The following is a 17,723-nucleotide window of genomic DNA, read 5'->3' as shown; positions in this document are numbered from 1 at the left end:
GTTCTAGTCCAGACTCTCACTGGCACACAGTGTGGCCTCAGGCACCCCCCGCCCGAACTTTCGCTGCGAGGCGACTGGAGTCCATGATTTCTAGGCATCAACTGCCAGAGCTTATGACTCAGGGACTAGACCAGAGAAGATGCGGTCCTCTTCTACCCTAAATTTGGGGGGAGGTGGATGGGGACCGGATGCCCCGGCTCGGTAGAGCCGGACAGAGGACCAGGGACCCGAAGGGTTAGGGCGGTGTCCTGGGAAGACCGGGCAGGGGAGGCGGGTTCAGGCAGGCCAGTCTCTGATTGGCTGTGTTGCCCTTCGCTCCGCCCCGTGTTCTATAAGATGCACCCGCGGCTCGCGCGGGGGCTGCCGCGGCATCTCTCTCGCGTGCGCGGCTTCAGTCCTCCCCCTCGCGGGGGCAGCTGGCCTAACCCGAGGACAGACAGCAACAGACCGCCGGGGGGCGGGGGATGCCGGGCTGCCGCATCAGCGCCTGCGGCCCGGGGGCCCAGGAAGGGACCGCGGAACCGGGGTCCCCGCCGCCGCCGCCCCGGGAGCTCGTGTCGTCCCCTCAGCCCCCGCCCCCGTCTCCGACCTTGACTCCGACCCCGGCTTCGGTCTCTGCCCCGTCCGACTCGGCCCCGGCGTGGGCGGGCTCGGCGGAGGGGCAGGAGCTGCAGCGCTGGCGCCAGGGCGCTAACGGGGGCGCGGGGGCTACCGCTCCGGCAGGGGGCGCGGCGGCAGGGGCAGCCGGGGGCCGAGCGCTGGAGCTGGCCGAAGCGCGCCGGCGACTGCTGGAGGTGGAGGGCCGCCGGCGCCTGGTGTCGGAGCTGGAGAGCCGTGTGCTGCAGCTGCACCGCGTCTTCTTGGCGGCCGAGCTGCGCCTGGCGCACCGCGCCGAGAGCCTGGGCCGCCTGAGCGGCGGCGTGGCTCAGGCCGAGCTCTACCTGGCGGCGCACGGCTCGCGCCTCAAGAAGGGCCCGCGCCGCGGCCGCCGGGGTCGCCCGCCTGCGCTGCTCGCCTCGGCGTTAGGCCTGGGGGGCTGCGTGCCCTGGGGTGCCGGGCGCCTGCGGCGGGGCCACGGCCCGGAGCCCGACTCGCCCTTCCGCCGAAGCCCGCCCCGCGGCCCCGCTTCCCCCCAGCGCTGACCTCAGCGTCGGGGGCCCTGGCCACCCCCGACAGGCCGTCGTCGAGGGGCCGGCCGACGGATTGGGACGTCGGCTGGATGGACGGCGTCACCGACGCGGATGGAAGGACTGACGGACCCCAGGAAGACACAGTCGGGGGGCCAGGGGCCCAGTAAAGGAGGCTGAGGTGCGGTCTGAGCGGCTAGTGCATCTGAGGGGGCGGGGCGGGGTGGTACCGGGCCCCGGATCTGCCTTCCCTGGGGCTTCTGGAGTCCTCTGGGTCCCCAGTAAAGCTGGCCACTTTGTAACGGCCTCTCCCAGTCCTCCCGGGGGGTGAGGTGGTAGCACCAAGTCCCCATTCTAGAGTTGGGGAAATTGAAGATGCTCAGATTCCAAGAGGGGTCTGCCGGCAAACTTTTATTACCAGTCGGAGCCTGCTGCACTGACCCAGGCCTCCTGCCCTCCCTTCCCCTCCCCGCCGCCCCCCCCCCCCCCAACCCGCGTTGCCTTTCCTGGGTCCCTTGTGACTGTAAGAAGAGTCTTGCCCTTGAGACTGCTGCTTTCTGGCACTGCCCAGCTCCACACCTTCGGGGAGGACAGAATAAACAGGTCCCAGAATGGGGTGGGGTGCTGGGCCAGCGATGTGCCACTGAATTCTCTCCTAAGCCCCTGTTTCCCATTTGGAGGGGGTGGCATCTCAGAGAGGTTATGGATTTGTTTCCATCATACTTAGGCCCTTCTACTTCGAGGAGACAGATCTTTTCTCATTGTCTCAAGCAGTTTTGCCAAAAGTAACTTAGATGACCAGGGTGGGGTGTTTGGTAACTGCCTAAGGCCTCACCTGCTCTCCTAGGGGACCCCCTCCCAACCTGTGTCTAAGATGGCTTTGCCAGGGATGGAGCCAGGTTACATCCTTTAACAGGCCCCAAGGGGGCAGGTATGTCATTTGCTTCTAGAAAGGGGGGCCTTAAAGGGCCAGACTTGAAATGAGATTGACTTCTCACATGCCCTTCAGGACCACCACCCCTCCCTGCCCCCCCCCAGCTACGAATTGCCTGGCTGCTGCTTTGCCGCTCATCACCTGATTGGACTGCAGCCTCCCTTGTCAGCCTGTGAGGTGGTTGTCCTCAGCCCTGGGAAGGGCTGTTGTGAGGTTAACACAGGGAGAGGTCTGTCTTCTTCCCCCTTAAGTCACAGGAGGAATGGTTTATTCTTTCAAATCACACCTAGAAACAGACACTGCTTTTGCTGCTGGAGCTAGGAGCTAATTTAAAGTCCTCATTTTACAGAGTGGCAAGGTCACATGCCAGCACTGGACAGAACTAGGTCCCAGGCCTGTGTATGTCTTTCCCATAGTGTCTCCTTCCTGCCCAGGGGCAGGGGCTACAGGGAGCTGGTGTCCAGCCTGTGTGCTGTGAGACCTAGAACAACTCTGCCTCCTCTCTGGGCCAGATTCCTCAGTCCCTCTCTGGACATAGCTGTCCTTCCTCATGTCAGGGCTTGGGAATAGGGGAGAGGGGGTAGGATGAGAATGTCAGAGTCATAGGAATCTGGTTTAATCCTAGAGTCTTGAGGGTCAGGTGCACTGCTATGAAAGGTAGACCCCCGGGGGCCCTCACCTGACTCTCTTTAGCCCTTCCTTTTCCTCTCCTCGGGTACAAACTTTGGGGCTGGTTTCTAACATCCAGGCCTTTCCAAACCTCATTCTTAGCTGGAGTAGGGAAGTCCAGGAGGAGGTCTCAAGGGGTCTTGACAACATGGGGACCAGGAGAGCAATGAGGGGCCCTGGCATCCTCTGGCCTCCGTGGAGAGGAAGAACCTTCTGAAACTACTCAGTTCATTCAGGGTCTAGAGGCCCAGAGAGAACAAGGACTTCTTGGAGGTGACAGCGAGGAGCTCCAGCTGCAGCGCTGGGCTGCAGCCAGGACTGGTGGTTTTCTGCGTTGTATGGGAGAGGGACGCTTGGTCCAGAGAAGCTTTTAGCTAGTGGTGTAAAGTGCTCTGTGCCATCAGTGTTGCCTTTCTCTGGGATTTAGCATCATCAGCTTTGTCCTAATTTGGAGAGGGGGTGGGGAATGAGGGATTAGAGATGGCTCTTGATGGAGAAAGTGATGCATGTGTGTGGGAGATGGAGATTCGTCCTAGTGTCACAGGCAGCCCTGTCCCCCTCCCCCCTTCTAGATGTTCCACTGCCTTTCACCAAGGGCCTTGACTGGGGAATACAGTGCTCAGTGACTTGAACCTCAGCTCATGGTTCAGTGCTCTGGCCACTACTCCTCAGCCAACTAACAAAAGTCATTTTCCCACCCCTGTCTGAGCCTCCCAGCCTCCTCTAGGAGGCTCCGTTTTCTCCTCAGTCAACAAGCACTGGTATCTACTCAGTCCAGGGGCTCAAGATTTTAGCCCCGATTTTAGAGGGGCTCTGCTTTTTTAAGGGTTCCAGCCTTCATCTAGGCAGCCTTCCCTGGCAATCACTATCCCAGGGGACCCTCTGGGGCTGGGCAATTTGTGTTGTTAGAGGGCTATTTTTAGGCCTTCACAAATAACTATAGCCCCTGGGTCTGGTGACTGACACCCCTCCAGCCCCCCACCCCCGCGCCGCCCGAACACTTTCCTGATGGCCCCAGCGTTGGGGGTCTTAAGAACTTCGATGGTCAGCGGGGAATCTGGGATTTCAGCAAGGGGAAATGAGATCGGGAGCCCTTCTTCAGGCCAGCTTTTGGGGCTGAGAGTGTTCAGTGTTCTAATTTAGAATTTGCCCTTCCCCTGGATGAGCCCTTCCCTTTTTTGGAGGCCCTTAGCCCAGTGAAGGCATCTCTGGGCGGTGCCACCAGAGGGCAGTGTGGGGCTGCTTCCCGGGGCTTGGGGGATTGGGGGCGTGGCCTGGAGCCGGCTTGGTCCCTGGGGACCCCACCCCCGACCCGCCCCCTCCGGTCCTGCCTAGCCTTCCTAGGCCTTGAGTTAAGGGTCTGGCAGAATGATCCGGGCGTAGCAGTCGTTCGGAGAAGCGTAAGTTTGGGCCTGTGGTTGGGCCCGGCCCCGGACTTCAGGAGGAAGGTTCATCAAGAAAGACTTTCCTGGAAAAAAGGTTGCCCCTGTTGGCAGTCTCCGTCTGATTTGTTACACTGATAATTGATCAGAATACCGCATTCTGCAGCCATCTGGGGACCACGGTGACTTCCTAGAGATCAGGCTTAAACAGGTCACAACTGCGGTGCTCCAAACCTGTAGCCGGCAGTCTCAAGGAGGCTTCCGCCCCCGCACCCCTTCCCTCCAGCCCCGCGCCGCCCTCGCCAGGTCCCTAGAGAAAACCCAATAGCCCAGTCTTTTCAGAGATAAAAGAGAGGCTCTTGCTTTACAGTCAGGAGGAGGGGGAAAATCAGGGAAATCTCCAGCCTATTTCTTCCTGCATTAGTGCTTGACCGAAGCCTGGCCAGATTCTTTGGTTCTGGAATATATTAACCATCTCCACGCTAGGCACTGTGCTGAGCACTTTATCTGTTTTATTCCTCCCATCTACTCTGAAAAGTAGGGGTTACTATCCCCATTTCCATGGATGAGGAAACTGAGGATCAGGTAGGGCAGATGACTTGCCTAAAGACCTACAACCTGTAATGAGGGGTCCTTTAAACATTATGTGGCTTTTCATTTACCAGGATAGTAAGGGCTCCATTTGAGGGGCTTTCTGGGCTCTTATCCTTTATGTCTGAATACCGTGGCCCCTGGTCCTCAGATCTGGGAGAGATGTGATGAAATGCTGGAAGGGTGGCCGAAGGTGTACCCCCCTCCCCAATCACCACCGCCAAGGTCTGGGCACATACCCAGAAGCTGGCTCCTGTCCCTGGTTGTCTGGGCTCTGGGGGGGGGGTGAGTCAGGTTGAGTCAGCACACCTAGCTTCAGGCAAGGGCAGGCCAATGATGCTCAGGGCCTGGGCTTGCCTTGGAGGGCTACCTCCTCTCCCTGCACACCTGGCTGGAAGGTTTCATGCCAAGGAGAGTAGAGAGCCTGGGATGGCAGGAGAGAAGGGTGACAGGCTCCATGGTGAGGGCAGAAAGCACCTCAAGCGTGGAATAAGACAGATCTGGGATTCAGTGTTTGCCTATAACTTCTCAGCTGGAAGAAGTTGGACAAATGACTTCCCTTCTCTGGGCTAGTTGTGTGTGTGTGTGTGTGTGTGTGTGTGTGTGTGTGTGTGTGTGTGTGTGTGTTTTATTGGGCAGCTGGAGAGAGGATAACTCCTGACTGTTGAATGAAAGGTCACACTAAGCACATAGTGGAGATTCATAAATGTTTGGTAGAGGCAATCTGCCTAGCCCAGGAGAGGCTGCTAGGACTGAGACCCCAGGCGTCGCTTTGGGGCTTTGCTTTCCCAGAGCATCGCCATATCAGGAATCCCTGGAATGATCCTCCTCCCCCCACTGTGGGCCCTGGGGAACTCCATAAGGAGAGAGGTGGAGGAGGGGCAGGCTTTTCTTCCCAGGAACATTCCATTCCAGCTGCTCAGACCCGGGGGGATCTCAGCCAAGGAAAAAGGCCCAAGGGAACCTCTGCTTACCCCAGGAGCCCCCACCTCTTCCAGGACGGGAGCCATGGAGCCCTGCTCCATAATATTATCCTGTACCTTGTCCCCACAGTGGGCCCTCTTGACGCAGACGTTGAAGGTTTTGGGTGGGGCTGGTCACTGTGGGAAGGAGGTAATTAAAGCTCTTGAAATTATTCTTTCCAGTTCCTCCCAGTTCCTCAGAGCCTCCACTCTACGGATCTGGACTCCTGGATTGAGCTCCTGCCGTGGGCATCTCCTTCAGGAAGACGTCCCACAACCCTACCCAACGGAATTGATCCCATACAATCTTGGCACTGTCCTCCCTTCACAGAGGCCTTGCACTCAACAGTGGCAAGGCGCTGGGTTCTGGGGAAGGTTCCTGTACTCTGAGTTTCCTTAATAAGCCACATTTGATTTTGGCTGACACTGTATGCTTGGAAATGTTACGACAGGTCCTCTGAGATGCAATCAGATTATTTAAGAAGGCAGCAAACATTTCTAATGTGAACATGAAAAGGATTTCTTTTTAAATATAGTCGTCGTTCTTAAGTCACAGTGCAGCTGGGGTCTGCATTTTGGTCAATGTCACGGCTTCTCACTCTGACAATGCTGGGAGGCCTATTTGAGAGGAAACGTTGGTCTGAGAAATCCTTGCTTCCTTCCCTCACTGTCCTTGTCCTCTCTGACTAGGGAGTGGCTGTGGACTCTCAGAAAGATGGTCTGCTGCTGGCTCAGGGGGAGGGGCACCTCTTCCTCAGAGAGACACAGCGGCAACGGCAACGTAAAAATTGGAAGCAAAGTTTAAAATGAAAAAAGGGAGCATATTTATTCAAATATCCTGATAAAAAAGGGAAGGGGGGGCACATTTACTCACACACAACCCAGAACCTGTATTATTCACGAAATGAATGTCTCTTGAATCAGTCTCCTGATTTATACATTCAGGAAGAATAAATTTCAATAATGTGAGACAAAGGCATGTGATTTTGAGGTTTGCTTTGCAAGTGTCCCTACTGCCTTTCCTTTGTATGTGTCTCTCATGACTCTTTAGGTTAGCTGTTCCTGGAGGCAATCTGGCCCTGTTGACTGACTTCAGACTGCTTTCCCCCTGGATCTGGCTCTGGGCTGACCCTCTCCAGGAAGTCTCCCCCAGTGAAGGATGTGATGAGGAAGCTGGGGGAGGGGACTGGGACCCACGCAGGAAGGTGGCACCCATCTGTGATGACAGGGCAGTGTGGTGATCCGTGAACGATTGTGTGTGACTGTGCTGGTGACCACAAGGGCCTGTTTGTCCGTCAGGGCCCCAGCAGGAGGCAGGGCACCCTCAAACTGGGGAGACTTCAAAAGGGATTATTTCCAAAAATGTGGGCTTAAGAAAGGGACAAGGGATGGTGCAGCTCTCCAAGGCTGGCAACAGTGGGGAGCCTTTACGGTGGGGAGGGAGGGCACGGGGCTGAGGGTGTAGCTGTGTGGGGAGCGCCCCTGATGGGGAGCAATGGCCTTTGGTTGAGAGATGCAGCCAAGCATGGCAGCCTGGTGGAGGAAGCAGGCGGAATAAACACCCCATTCTCCTTTCAGCCTCCTGGCGGGGCCTCTCACTGGCCAGCCGAAGGCAACAGGAAGGCTGAGAACAAGGGAGTCATTGACGCACAGTCCACAGAGGTCAGCCTCCGGGGGCTCGGAGCTTGGAGAAGGGTGGAGAGCTTGGGGCTGGAGGGGCCAACACATCATATCGCTGCCTGAGGGCATGTCTTCTGCTCCCCAAAGTTCACAGCGGTGCCTCTTCTCCCTTTGGAGCTCCCCCACCCTCCGTGGCACATAGGGGCGGGTGAACTGTGGCTGGGGAGCTCTGTGGTATGACGGGGGTGGGCTTTCCTCCCTCAGCCTTCCCCTCTCTGGCTCTGATTCCTAGTTCTGGATTTCCGCCTGTCCTGGCGTCTGAGGTGGCTGCGGGAACTGTCCATGAGAGAACAATGCCAGCCACTGAGTCATTGTTTTTCTCATACCCAGAAACACTGCACCAGCCCCAAACACACCCACAGGCGCACAAGCTGCCACCATGGGCCTTTGGCATCGTCACCCCAAGCCACGGCTGGTGTCATGTACATCAAGAAAATGTACCTCTCCCCCCACTGCTCCACTGCCCTCCCCAAAATGGTCAATGCACAGAAGTACAAACCGTCACCTGCCAAGCACACCTCATCATGGACGTGGGCGGGGGCAGAGGGCCCCGCTCAGCCACATGGAATCGGAGCGGAGGGGCCGGAGGGCGCAGGGGTTGACAGGAACATGCCCACACCTCCCTGACTCTCCGGCACCAGCTTCCTTGTCTGTAAAAGTGGAAATAATCGCTCTTCTCTCAAGGATGAAGTGGGAGGTAGTGACCGTGAAGATTTCAGCTTAGTGCTTGGCCCTGAGATAAGACTCCAGAAAGGGCAGGTGCTCCTGGGAGCTCCGGGCTCATGCTCTCCCACATCTCACACCCGTGTGTGTCACAGCGGCAAGAGCGTGCACGCCTGTGCAAGGCCAGCCAGACACCCTCAGGCACGTGCGCCCTCCCCCAGACACGCCTGCTGGTTGCATGTGCCCATGAACAGATTCCCTCTGCCCGGAAGCTCTCTTCCCAGACATCGCAGGGCTTGCCAGCCACTGCCTTTGTGTCTTTGTTTGATCAAATGTCACCCACGATGAGGTCCGCCCTTTTTAAAGTCACGTACCCTGGCACTTCCAATCCTTTACCCTGCCACGTACTTTTAAGCATCATTGACCTTCTAAGACTGTATCATTTTGTTTATTTTCTGTCTACCGTATTGGAGTGTAATCTGCAGGAGAGTTGGGAATCTTGGTCTTTTGTTTGCGGATGGATTCCAGCTCCTACTGCTTGCTTTATATAAGGCGGACGTCCCCTCATGCCCACACCAGGATCTGGGAGAAACAATCTCTCCCAAGCCCCCAGCTGGGTGGGCGCAACCAGGGTTGGGGTGGGAGGGGCTGTTTTCAGTCACCAAGCCAAGAAAGTCTTAACTACTCACCCTTCTAGCCCTTTTGAGCCCTGAGGGGACTCACCGAGCAGATGAGGTGACTGGACTCACCCAGGTCACCTGGGGCCTCCTCCGAGGCCTTGTTTTTTTCAGCCTGGATGGAACCATCAAAGCCACCACTTCAGAAACCACTAATGAGGCTGAATATGTTAAGGGCTTTGCCATCCCTGGATCAAAGGGGCTGGGTAAACAGTGGGCAGCGTCCAGGCCAGTGACTGGCTGATGGCCCGAGGGAAGAGCTCCCAGGGAGCCTGGCATGGCCCCCAGCTGGGTTTGGAAAGGAGACCCTGCCCTTCTAGGGGACCCGTTTAGAACAGGCCAGAGTGTGCCCATTGCACTTGGGAGTAAGAGAGGATGGATGGAACCTTCCTCCCAGGTAGGGAGGCCAAACCTGGGCTCTCGCTCTGGAGGACACTAGAAGTCCCCGAGTCTCAGAGGCCACAGCTGAAGGGCTCTCCAATCCACATTCACTCAGCTTGTCCTCCACCAGCTTCCTGAGAAGGACTGGGGTTGGGTGGGCCAAGGGCCAAGAAGCCCTGAGCACTGGAGTGTGAGGCCAAGCCCAGGGTCATCAGGACTCCAGGTGGGAAAATGCTGAAATATTTACTCTTTAACAAAAGACTTGCAATTTGCAGGTACAAGTCACATGTGTAGACGTGAGCTCCTAGCACAGTTCTCCAGCTGGGGCTGGTGTTGAGGGAAGGAGGTGAAACTCCCCAGCTACAGCCCAGGACTCAGACTCCAAGCCACCCCAATGTCCCTAACCCCCAAATACAAGCCAGAGGAGGGCTGGGAGAGGCAGCCAGAGCCCCCACAGCCATGGGAGGTCCTTCTCCCAGGAGAAATCATGGTGCTAGGTTTAGTGTAGACAGTCTTTATTGGCAGGTGTTAAGAGTGCAAAATGGTGACAAATCCAGAGGGATGGGAAAGGAGGTGGGGCATGGTTCCCCACCAGGCCACTGGGGTGGGAGCACTTGACTGGTCACTTTGGGCCCAGCACCCTTCAAAGAACGAACTCCTAGGCGGAGGGATCCCCACACCATAGGGGAAGGGAGCAATACTCTAGAAGGGGCGTGGGCCGTGTCGTACGCCGGCAGCTCAGCTCCTGCTCGCCCGCGCACCTGGATAGCTTGGGGTAAGGGTGGGCTAACCCTATCCCTCTGCAAAAGCTGCGTCCTGCCTCAGCTTCCCTCTTCCCAGTGCTTAGTCCGGTTGGATTGCCAGGTCCCGGCAGGGGTCTAGCCCAACCCAGAGTACCCAGAGTGAGTAGTTCCTATAACATACCATATTTTAGCCATTGTATGGGCTGCAGGCCTTCTGAGGCTGCTGGGATCACTGTGGGCTGGCTTTCCCCAAAAAGACTCTTTCCGGGCCACAGAAATCAACCTGAGACCTTCTAGGGACAGAAATCAACCTAAGGTGATGAGCATTGAGGCTGCCAGCCCAAACATGCTTTGTCTCCTGAAGGCAACGGACCCCCAAGACAAACAGCCCCTGCACCCCACCATCATGCTGGTCCAAAAGTGGGGTACAATAACCCACAGGTCTATCAAGAACCCCGGCCTGGTCTGAACCCCCACCAGGGGCCTCATTCGGGGATGAGCCATGTCTGGTCTGTTCAGTCAAAGGCCCAACCCTGCAGCAGTGCTGGGCCACTCGGCACAGGCTGCTGGTCTCTGGTCACATCTCCTACACACTCCTGGGGGCCCCACATCCTGAGGAAAGGCCAAGCACCTTCTGGCCAGGGTCTGAGTCAGTTACAAGGCAGCCAGGTGGGATACGAGTGGGCCCGAGCCAGCAGAGGCTGCACAGGAGTCACGTAGTAACTGACGGTGGCAGGCACGACCCCGTCGGGGCCCGGGGGACGCCAGGCCAGGGCAGCAGCTGCAGCCGGGCCCTGCTCGGCCAGCGCCTGGAGCGCCAGCATGGCGATGAGGTCCAGTGTCTGGCGACGCTCGTGGCTCATGAGGCACACAGTGCTCTCGTTGACCACCCGGTGCAGCGTCATGAGGCAGGCGTACCGGCGGGCCGAGTCGGCTCCGCTGAAATGGGCCTCCAGGTAGCGCTCCAGTGTGCGCTGCTGCTCCACCAGGTCTGGGAAGTCGATGAAAAAGCGGGAGCACATGTACCGTTGCAGGGCGCGCGCGTCGGTGCCTGGCTGAGGCCGGAAGCCCCGCACCAGCAGGTGGCAGTACTTGAGGAGGCCACCGCCACGGATCTCTTCGGGACTGCGTGTGGCAATGATGCGGCGCCGCAGGTGGTCCAGGGCCTCAGCAAAGTCCCCGTACAGGCTCTCACCAGTCACGGTCGGGTGGAAGGCTTCAGACATGGGCGTAGATGAGCACTGGCCAAAGAGCAGCAGGGAGTCCAGGATGATCTGGAAAGAGTCCACGCTAAACTCAAACTGGCGCCGGACCGAGTCCACAAACTTGAGCTCCATGTTCTTGCCGCTCTTGTTGGACAATGAGATGAGGCTCCAGCGGTCTGTGTCTGTGCACACCTTCACCAGCTTCTGCACGTACGCCTCCTTGAGCGTCAGCGGGGTGATCTTGGCCCGGTTCACACCGGCCGGCAGGAAGTCCAGCAGGCAGGCCAGCACCACCTCCTTGGTCAGCTGGAAGGATGCCTCGCTGCGCAGGTCCACGCGGAACACGAGGTCCAGGTCCTTGTAGCCCAGGCCACTCTCAGGGTGCAGCACGTGGCTGGCGGCTGAGCCGTGTAACCGCACCCCGTGCACGTGTAGTCCACGCTCCTCCAGGCGGCTGCGGACCACCTGCGGAAGAGATGGCAGGGCAGAGAGGTGTCAGAAGCCTGGGCCCCTGGGTTCCCCTCCATGCGTCCATGTAATAATCATGCCAGCTGCCATGCCTTTGGAAAGTCTTTTAACCCTCTAAAGCTTTGATTTCCTAATCTGGAGAATGGCTCCTGGGAACAAAGACTCCAGAAGAACAGCACTAATGACAGCAAACACATACACAGAATTTACTAAATGCCAGGTCCTGATCCAAGCACTTTATACATTTATACATATAAACTCGTATAATTCTCACAGTTACCTATGCTATAAGGTAGGTACTATTATTCTCATTTTACAGAGGGAAAAATAGAAGCACAGAGGAGGAAAGTAACTCTTCCAAGGTCACACAGCCAGGGAATTAAACTTGGGGAGTTCAGGTCTCACTCACTGCGGTATTCTACCTCTCTAAAACTTCAAGTAAAACACTTTGCTTTGCGCCAGCCATGATGCTAACTGCTCAAATGTGTTAGGCATGTAATTGCCATTCATGTGCATTACTACATTAACCCTCACAATAATCCTGCATTTAGGCATTATTGTCCCAATTTACAGATGGGGGACCACAGGCACAGAGAGGTTAAGTAATATGTCCAAGGTCAGAGAGTAGCCAGGCAGAGACTAGAACCCAGGCCAACTGGATTCTCCAGTCCACGTATGTTGTTTTGACTAGCACATATTCACCTTAATGCATCTTTACAAGGACCCTGTGAGACAAATGTCACCCTAGTTTTACAGTGGAGGAAACTGAGGTTTGCAGTGGTGCAACCCCTGAGATTCGAGGTGGGGAGGCATTAAGAAGTGGCAGGGCTGGCAGTGAAAACCCAGACCCTTTCTGCTCTTGGGACAGGAGACGGGTGATCATCTCAGAAAGTGCTCAGCGCCCAGCCCAAGTGGGAAGAGATGCCGCAGACCCTGGCAAACCAATCATCTTCCATCTTGAATCTGTTCCTTTGGCTGGAGTCATCTTTCTGGGCCTAGGACCATGTGGGGGGTAGCGGGGAGAACGGAGCTGGGCCCAGACATTCAGTTTTCTCAGCAACCCAGTGTATTCCAGGCACCGTCCTGAAAGTGACCAGGCAGCATTCCTGCCTTGAGTGATTCTGCAACCCCGCCTTGCTGCTAAGTCAGCGCCCAGCACTGGGCCGGGCCGCCCTCCTCTCTTCTCAGGGAATTACTGCAAAGAATACACTTAAGTGCTGAGGAGGCAAGCCGCAGTGGGGCAATCTGAGGCGGGCGGCTCCCTCCAGGAAGGCTTCCCTCCAGGAAGGCTTCCGGGAGGAGGACCCAGACTAGGGGAAGGTATTGTAATGGCTACCAGGGTAAGCAACTGGCCATCAGGAACATGCTGTGGGAGGAGCTGGGGGCAGGGAGGGCGGGGAGGAACACCCATTAGGCACCTATTGAATACCTGGACCTTCTCACCAGAATCTATGGAGGAATCAATGTTCTCTCTCTTTTTTTTTCTTTTTAAAGATTTTATTTTTAAGTAATCTCTATACCCCACATGGGGCTCCAACTCACAACCCGGGATCAAGAGTTACATGCTTCATTGACTGAACCAGCCAGATACCCAGATGGGTGACGGCTCTCTATGATCTCCAAGTTATAGCTGGGGAAACCAAGGCTCACAGAAGTATCATCATCTGCCCGAGATCACGTAGAGGTGCCTTCGAATCCAGGTGTGGCTGATTCTCCTCCCGTCATATTGCCACCCCAGGGTTTGGAAGGAGCAGAGACTAGACCCTAGGGTTCTAACACTCCCTCTCTTTCAAAACTTCAAAGTGAGGACGACCCTCCAGTCACTAAAGCTGAGTCAAGGTAGTCAGGAATGGGAGGGTGGGGTTGGGAGATGCTTTGGCCAGATAGACTGGGAAAGCTGGAGGTAAGGGGCCTCCTGTAGTTAGTTGCTACAGCCTGGCCTGTGGGACTTCTCAACCATACCCTGGAAGCTGGCAGCTGTGCCCATGTAGGCCAAGGAGAGAAACAGGCAAGACCTTGCCCAAGGACCCTGCCAGACTTGCAAAGTGGACCAGCCCCCTCCCCAGGTCCCAGTAGAGCTGACGGAGCCTTACTCAGCGCCAGCGCCAGCTCCCAGGGTGCTGCTCACCCCAGGGCATGGCATCTGGCCTGGTGAGTAGGTAGCAGTCCCCTTGTTAAACCGCCTACGTCAGGCCGTTGGGCTGGCAGCTGTTGTCCCTGTCCCAGGTGTGACTCCAGCCAGCGTGGCAGGCGGACCCCAGATACCGCCACACCCAAAGACTGCAGGGCAGCTTAGAGTCTCCTGAATCAGACTTTCCACCCATGAAGGGGGCAGTGGCTGCACCCTCCTTTCTCCTGTGCCAAGGGCCTCCCCAGAATCACTCTGTTCCTGGGCCACTGCCAAGACCTGCAGCGGGTGGCGGGGGGTGGGGGTAGGGGACTATGGGTGCTGTCAGGGAGCAGGCTCACAAAACTCCAATCTGGAGCTGACTAACGCAGGCCCTCTGGCTGCAGCTAGAGAGATCAGATTGTCTCATTCAGTTCCCTGGGCCCAGAGAGGGCGAAGGACTTATCCAAGGTCACACAGCTAGTTAAGTGGCTGAGTTTAATTAGAACAGGGCCTCTCAGAGCTATGGGCAGGGAAGACTCCTACAGGGGAATGGGTCCCTCTAGCTCAAGTCCAAGCAAGATGAGCATCTCTAGCTGCTCAGATTGCTGCTGTAGGCAAAGTCTTATGGGAATACAGAGGGAGAAAGGTTCTAATTCTTGAATCGTGGACAACCAGCATCCCGCACTACACACACCTAGCATCCTTCCCTCCACCCCACCCCAGCAGCCCCCACCTCCTTATATAGGCAGCCCGGATGGCCCTCATCACCATGCACACCAAGCACCACTCTCCACGCCCCATATACACCCAGCACCCCCACCAGTTTGTGAAACTGCCAGCTGCAGATTCCTGCCAGGAAATGGACCTTCTTCCCTGGGGATGCAACTGTACGGGCCAGGGGAAGGCACTGTTCCCTTTGGATTCTGGAACCTGAAAGGGTGTGGTAGAGTAGTCCAACCCCTCAGCATTGAACAGATAGGGACACTGGGTCCAGCAAAGGGAACAGACGATAGTCTAGGCCCTGAAACCAGATTTCCAGCCTCCCAGGCCAGCTCTGAAATATCGGCTGCCTCTCTCCACCACAGCCAGCAGCTCCCTGCTCTGTGATATCTTTGACCTTAGTCTAGAACACTCTCCTATTAGGGGCTCAGAAAGTCAGTTCCTATGGGCCTGCATCCTCACCACCTGGCAGGGAGCACCTGAAGGGCAGAGAGGCTGGATCCCAGGCATATCTAGAGCCCTGGTGTCCTGACTAGGGATTGGCACAGAGCAGACACTAGTAAAGGCACTGGGCAAGGACTTCCCCTCCAGGGCACCCTTCGTCCCTGCAGAGGGGAGTTTCCACATGGGGCTCCTCCTTCCCCCATGTCTGAAACAGTCCTGGAGAGACAGCAGTTGGAACCCCAAGGTTGACCTGAGTGTCCTGGGAAGAAAAGCCTCAGCTGGTTTCCTAATTACCCCATGACAGCAGGCAGCGGAGGAATGCCTCAGTGAGCACCACTGGGGCTGTGGGTGAGTCAGTCCTGGGGAATCTGCCCCCACCCCCTCCCATTCCCTGGGAGGGAGGGCGAGGTAATCCCTTAGCAGACACCCCTCCTCCTCAGTGGAGGCTGAGACCATAGGAGACAGGGGAGTGGCTGGCTTCACTAGCTTCTATGGATAGCTCCCCAGAAAGAAAGTCCATCTACTGGCAGAAATACACAAGAATTGTGGCTGGATTTTCTGGTTTCTATCAGAAGACTTCCCTAATACTTAGAAGTTGAGTCTTGGGAGGTGGGGAAGAGGTAGGAAGCCTTGAACCTGAGCAGGTATCTCCCAGGAAGACCCATGATTCTCCAGGTTTGATTTTCACCTCTTTAGGTAATCTTAGACAGCTCACAGCCCTTGGAGCCTCAGCTTCCCCAGCCACAAAATGGGTACAGTGATTGCCATTCTGGCATTTCAGAGTATACCAGCACCTAGGTTATACAGATAAAAGAGCAATTTGAGGGGCACCTGGGTGGCTCAGTGGGTTAGGCCTCTGCCTTTGGCACGGGTCCTGATCTCAAGGTCCTGGGATCAAGCCCTGCATCGGGCTCTCTGCCTGGCAGGGAGTCTGCTTCCCCCTCTCTCTCTGCTTCCCTCTCTGCCTGTGATCTCTCTCTCTGTCAAATAAATAAATAAAAATCTTTATTAAAAAAAGAAAAAAGAGGGACGCCTGGGTGGCTCAGTTGGTTAAGCAGCTGCCTTCGGCTCAGGTCATGATCCCAGCGTCCTGGGATCGAGTCCCACATCAGGCTCCTTGCTTGGCGGGGAGCCTGCTTCTCCCTCTGCCTCTGCCTGCCATTCTGTCTGCCTGTGCTTGCTCTCTCTCCCTCTCTCTCTGACAAAAAAAAAAAAAAAAAAAAAATCTTTAAAAGAAAAAAAAGAAAAAAGAAAGAGCAATTTGAGGGGTGCTGAAAGTTAGGTAAAGGGAAGAGGAAGTCTGAGGAAGGAGAGAAGGCTACCAGAATTCTCTTTTTCTGCTCCTCAGGAGACACCACGGCCAACCTTCACTTCCAGTTCTGGGGAAGGGAAGAAACACCTACACTGGACACCTGATGTTGCCCTCCACCATGCAGGCATCAGGTCTGGTTTGGTGCTTAGTTAATCTCCTGCCACAACCCCAGCTGAGAGGGACGGAGTCCTTTTTGAGATTTCTGGGATTTTCCACTTAGCCACAAAGTTCTTGAGCCGAGGGCTGAGGAAGCACAGGACAAAGTCTGCCCCAAGAACCTCCCGAGAGGGAAGGAGTGAGTGAGTGTGTGTGTGTGTCTTGGGGGTGTGGTGAAGCCCAACGATGAAGATTTGGGGATGAAAAAAACCTATTTTGAACCCAAGCATGCACACCTACACATCCAGGGCTTCCTGGTATCCTTAGTCTCAGCAGACAGAGCCGCTCTCCTGCTGGCCCTCCCACCCCCAACCCAAGCACCACCGCAGCCAAGTCCCGCCCCATTCTCCTCCCATTTCCTAGCCAGGGCCAGGGTGAATGGTGCGGGAGGAATCGAGGCTCTCCTGAGGCAGAGGAAGGGAAAGCCAAATGGAGGGAGCATGGTCTACTACTCATGCTCTGTGCGATTTTGTTACAGTCCCTGTCCATCTCTAAGTCTCATTTTCCCTAGCAGGGCAGAGAATCGAACAGACTCTGGGCGCCTCGGAGCACAAGAATCTGTCAGGCTGGAGACCCCGTAACTCCCCACCCCCTTTCCAGGGCCCGCTCACCTGCACAATCTGCCGGGGCTGCACGCTCAGAGTGGGGAAGTTGCCGCGCCCGTGAATGGGAATCGGTTCTTTCAGGAGCGCGTCCAGTCGCTTCACCTGTGGCCAGCCTAGCCCACTCAGGTGCCGTCCGAGGGAGGCCGATGAGGCCTCTGGGTCGGGGCCGCCGCCTGCCGGGGCGGCCGTAGCCAGCGCCGAGGCCGCAGCCGTCCCCACCTGCGCAGCTGCCTGGTCCAGACTCTCAGCTCCACTCTCCGACGGCATCATTAGCCCGGCCCCGGGGCCCCGACGGCAGAAACCGGGGGGGTGACTAAGGGAAGGGCAGGGAGAGCGGCTGGGCCGGGGCCAAGGCGAGGGGCGCGGCTGCAGGGACTGGATGGCAGCGACGGCGAGGCAAACTCAGGGCACACCTCCGACGGCGACGACCAACCGACCCTAGAGCCTGTAACCCAGGGCTCAGCAGACTCTTATAGGCCGCGGGCGACATGCCCATTGGTCCAGACAGCTGTCACACAGTGGGTGCGCCCCGCCTCTCGACTCCCCTGCCATTGGTCAGCGGAATTTGGCACGTGAGTCACTAGTAGCCAGGGAGATTCCGATTGGCTGGCTGGCATGCCCCTGCCCCGCCCTCCGGCCCAGGCAGAATTCCCTCCTTTGGTCCTCAAAGAACTTCTGTTCGCAGTGATTGGCCCGCGCGGAGGCAGGCCGAGACTTAAAGGGACTGCGCCCTCCAGCGGCAGGCGGGAGGGAAGTGACCCGTGGAGTCTGTAACAGAGTTGGACCACTAAGAAGCTCCAGGATTCCTTTTGACGCTGGAAGGGATTTAGAGTTCGCCTGGCCTGGTCCTGGTCATCCGCTATTTTCAGAAGCCCAGAGACACTGCGTCACCTG

At 56.8% G+C, this 17,723-nt stretch overlaps 2 protein-coding genes across 2 annotated transcripts; one reads left to right on the top strand and one right to left on the bottom strand.

Moving 5' to 3' along the window:
* Positions 1-360: 360 nt before the first annotated feature.
* TRNP1 (TMF1 regulated nuclear protein 1) lies at positions 361-6,640 on the top strand. Its single transcript, XM_047728237.1, has 2 exons — positions 361-1,308; positions 5,849-6,640. The coding sequence occupies exon 1, from the start codon at positions 465-467 to the stop codon at positions 1,140-1,142; it is 678 nt and encodes a 225-aa protein (XP_047584193.1). The 5' UTR covers positions 361-464; the 3' UTR covers positions 1,143-1,308; positions 5,849-6,640.
* Positions 6,641-9,561: 2,921 nt separating this feature from the next.
* Positions 9,562-17,323, bottom strand: TENT5B (terminal nucleotidyltransferase 5B). Its single transcript, XM_047728030.1, has 2 exons — positions 16,836-17,323; positions 9,562-11,479 (listed from the first exon to the last, which is right to left on the bottom strand). The coding sequence occupies exons 1-2, from the start codon at positions 17,097-17,099 to the stop codon at positions 10,460-10,462; spliced, it is 1,284 nt and encodes a 427-aa protein (XP_047583986.1). The 5' UTR covers positions 17,100-17,323; the 3' UTR covers positions 9,562-10,459.
* Positions 17,324-17,723: the final 400 nt, after the last annotated feature.

The sequence above is a fragment of the Lutra lutra genome, chromosome 4, assembly GCF_902655055.1.
Source record: "Lutra lutra chromosome 4, mLutLut1.2, whole genome shotgun sequence".
NCBI classification, from domain to species: Eukaryota; Metazoa; Chordata; class Mammalia; order Carnivora; family Mustelidae; genus Lutra; species Lutra lutra.
The sequence above is the reverse complement of the archived record's forward strand: the minus strand, read 5'-3'. Positions and strand labels throughout refer to the sequence as shown.

Bases quoted from the DNA above. Each gene is read 5' to 3' on its own strand.
- TRNP1 (XM_047728237.1), top strand. From the start codon at position 465: ATGCCGGGCTGCCGCATCAGCGCCTGCGGCCCGGGGGCCCAGGAAGGG.
- TENT5B (XM_047728030.1), bottom strand. From the start codon at position 17,099: ATGATGCCGTCGGAGAGTGGAGCTGAGAGTCTGGACCAGGCAGCTGCG. The intron at 11,480-16,835 runs GTGAGCGGGCCC...TCTCTTCCGCAG, and splicing joins AGCCCCGGCAGATTGTGCAG to GTGGTCCGCAGCCGCCTGGA.